The sequence below is a fragment of the Mesoplodon mirus genome (genome assembly GCF_964341445.2).
Source record: "Mesoplodon mirus genome assembly, chromosome: 13".
In the NCBI taxonomy this organism is placed as follows: domain Eukaryota; kingdom Metazoa; phylum Chordata; class Mammalia; order Artiodactyla; family Ziphiidae; genus Mesoplodon; species Mesoplodon mirus.
This window is the reverse complement of record NC_138989.1, coordinates 4,126,608-4,129,208: the sequence shown is the minus strand read 5'-3', so window position 1 is coordinate 4,129,208 and position 2,601 is coordinate 4,126,608. Positions and strand designations below refer to the sequence as shown.

Here is a 2,601-nt window from a genome sequence, read left to right as displayed (position 1 = left end):
GGCAGAGGTCCCTGACCCCTGGTACCGGTCCTCGGCCTGTTAGGATCCGGGCTGCACAGCAGTAGGTGAGCAGCGGGCAAGAGAGTGAAGCTTCATCTGCCGCTCTCCATCGCTCCCCATCGCTTGCATTACTATCTGAACCACACCCCGCCTCCCGTCAGTGGAAAAATTGTCTTCCATGGAACTGGTCCCTGGTGCCAGAAGGTTGGGGACCGCTGCCCTATGGGACTGATCACTCCACGTCCTCTACTTGTCTCTTGTTTGTAGAAAAACTTTAGCCTCCTAAGCCTTCCCCAAGGTCCAAAGAACAAATTTAATGAGAGAAGTGAGAAAATGCAGAAAGAAAAGAAAATAGTCAAGCAAGACAAAAGAAGAATAGTTTAGCCATTCAACAAAGCCAAGAACCTTTAGTTCCTCCTCACAAACTATAGATAATATTCTGAGCCATATCCTTGAGCTGTTTTGCAGATACTGAAACCCCCATCAGGTGGGAGATGTTAACTGTCTGTTGCCCACAAGCACGTAGACCCTAGACTGGTGGGCACCAGAAGGTTGATGATGCAAACTCCCAATTACCTCCCCACCAACCCATCAGAAGAAGGTCCACAAGCTGATCGCACACCCCACCCCTCTCTCCCTCACCCTGTCTTTAAAAACCCTTCCCTGAAAGCCATCAGGGAGTTCGGGTCTTTTGAGCATTAGCTGCCCATTCTTGGCGCCTGCAGTAAACACTGCACTTTCCTTCACCACAAACTGGTGTCAGTAGATCGGCTTTACTGCGCTCGGGTGAGCAGACCCAAGTTTGGTTTGATAACAATATGACTCACTTGCCCTGTCCTTCCGCTGTTGGATAAAACTTTAATTCCCTGTACAAAGCAATTCCTCTTAAAAGCGTCTAGGGGCTCCAGACTTATTGGCTGTTTGTTGTAAGCACTACATTTTCTTTGTAATTATGGTAAAATACATGTAACATAAAATGCATCATCTGGGCCATTTTTAAGTGTCCAGTTCAGTAGCGTTAGGTACATTCATATGGTTGCGCAACCAATGTCCAGAACTGCCTTCATCTTGCAGAACTGAAACTCTGTCGCCATTCAACGTTAACTCCCCATCTGCCCTCTTCCAGCCTCCGGCAAAACCTCTTCTACCTTCTGTCTCCATGAATTTGATTTCTCCAGGGACCTCCTATAAGTAGAATCATACAGTATTTGGTTTTGTGACTGGCTTTTCTCACTTAGGATAATGTCCCAACCAATTGTTTTCTAATTTGTTATGTTTAATACATAGCATGTTGGCTGGAGTGAAGGATATGTTTGGACTTGATAGCAGAAAACATATTCCTCTCCTAGAGTTCCAAATTGGATCACCCATGAAAAGATTTCACATGATTTCTGTAGTCCTTGTTTTTGTAGTTTACTATTACCTCGAGACAGGGCATATCCAAGAGGTTGTTCATAGGTGGGGTTAATACGCCAGAGAACTATCCCTGACGCTTATGCCCTGGGAGGCCTCCCCTTATTGTGTGAGCAAGTGTCTGAATTAGACGTACTCTCACCCATGGCTGAGTGTTATCTAGACATAATTTCTCTTCAAATTCTGTTACTGGCCTTCGGCTACAAACAGATAAGTTAGTTCACAACCATGTCAATAACTCAGTCACACGAAAATTGAATCCATGAATTTAATTAGATCTCCATGTATTGTTATAATTTGACAGTGATAGCTCTCCTAGTGAGGTGGTGAGATTAACCACTGGATGTCAGAAATGGAACATGCTGATTTGTGAAGAACTTGACACAAATTCTGGAATGGGGCTCTTCCGGGGACAGTACCTAGAGGCATTCAGGATGGTTCAGCGTTTGACGTACCGTCGTAGGCTGTCCTACAATACAGCCTCTAACAAAACCAGACTGTCCCGAACCCCTGGTAATAGAATTGTTTATCTTTATACCAAGAAAGTTGGGAAAGCACCAAAATCCACATGTGGCATGTGCCCAGGCCGACTTCGAGGAGTTCGTGCTGTGAGACCTAAAGTTCTTATGAGGTTGTCTAAAATGAAAAAACATGTTAGCCAGGCCTATGGTGGGTCCATGTGTGCTAAATGTGTCCGTGACAGGATCAAGCGTGCTTTCCTTATTGAGGAGCAGAAAATCGTTGTGAAAGTGTTGAAAGCACAAGCACAGAGTCAGAAAGCTAAATAAAAAAATGAAGCTTCTTTGAGTAATAAAAAAATCAAAAAGCAAAAAAAAAAAAAAATTCTGAAATGGGGATTGTCAGTCATGGGTTTTCTTGGATGGCGTTAAGGCCAATCACCATGAGAGGAGAAGATGACAGTCTGCATTTTATTCCCTGGAAACTCAGAGTCAAATGTCGCAACATTCTGTACTGGCTTCCAGGCTTTGGAGGACGTTAGATGCCTGTTGTAAGTGTGAAAAATCAGTGGTGCCTCACCTGTGGGACCACATCAAACTAAAAGACTTCCACACAGCAAAGGAAACCATCAACAAAATGAAAAGGCAACCTACTTATTGGGAGTAAATATTTGCAAATTATATATGTGATAAGGGTTTTACATCCAAAATATACAAAGAACTCATATAC

At 43.7% G+C, this 2,601-nt stretch overlaps 1 protein-coding gene across 1 annotated transcript; it reads left to right on the top strand.

Moving 5' to 3' along the window:
• The first annotated feature begins 1,811 nt into the window (after positions 1-1,811).
• On the top strand, positions 1,812-2,256 carry LOC309814846 (large ribosomal subunit protein eL34-like). Its single transcript, XM_082641019.1, has one exon. The coding sequence runs from the start codon at positions 1,848-1,850 to the stop codon at positions 2,199-2,201; it is 354 nt and encodes a 117-aa protein (XP_082497145.1). The 5' UTR covers positions 1,812-1,847; the 3' UTR covers positions 2,202-2,256.
• The last annotated feature ends 345 nt before the right edge of the window (positions 2,257-2,601 follow it).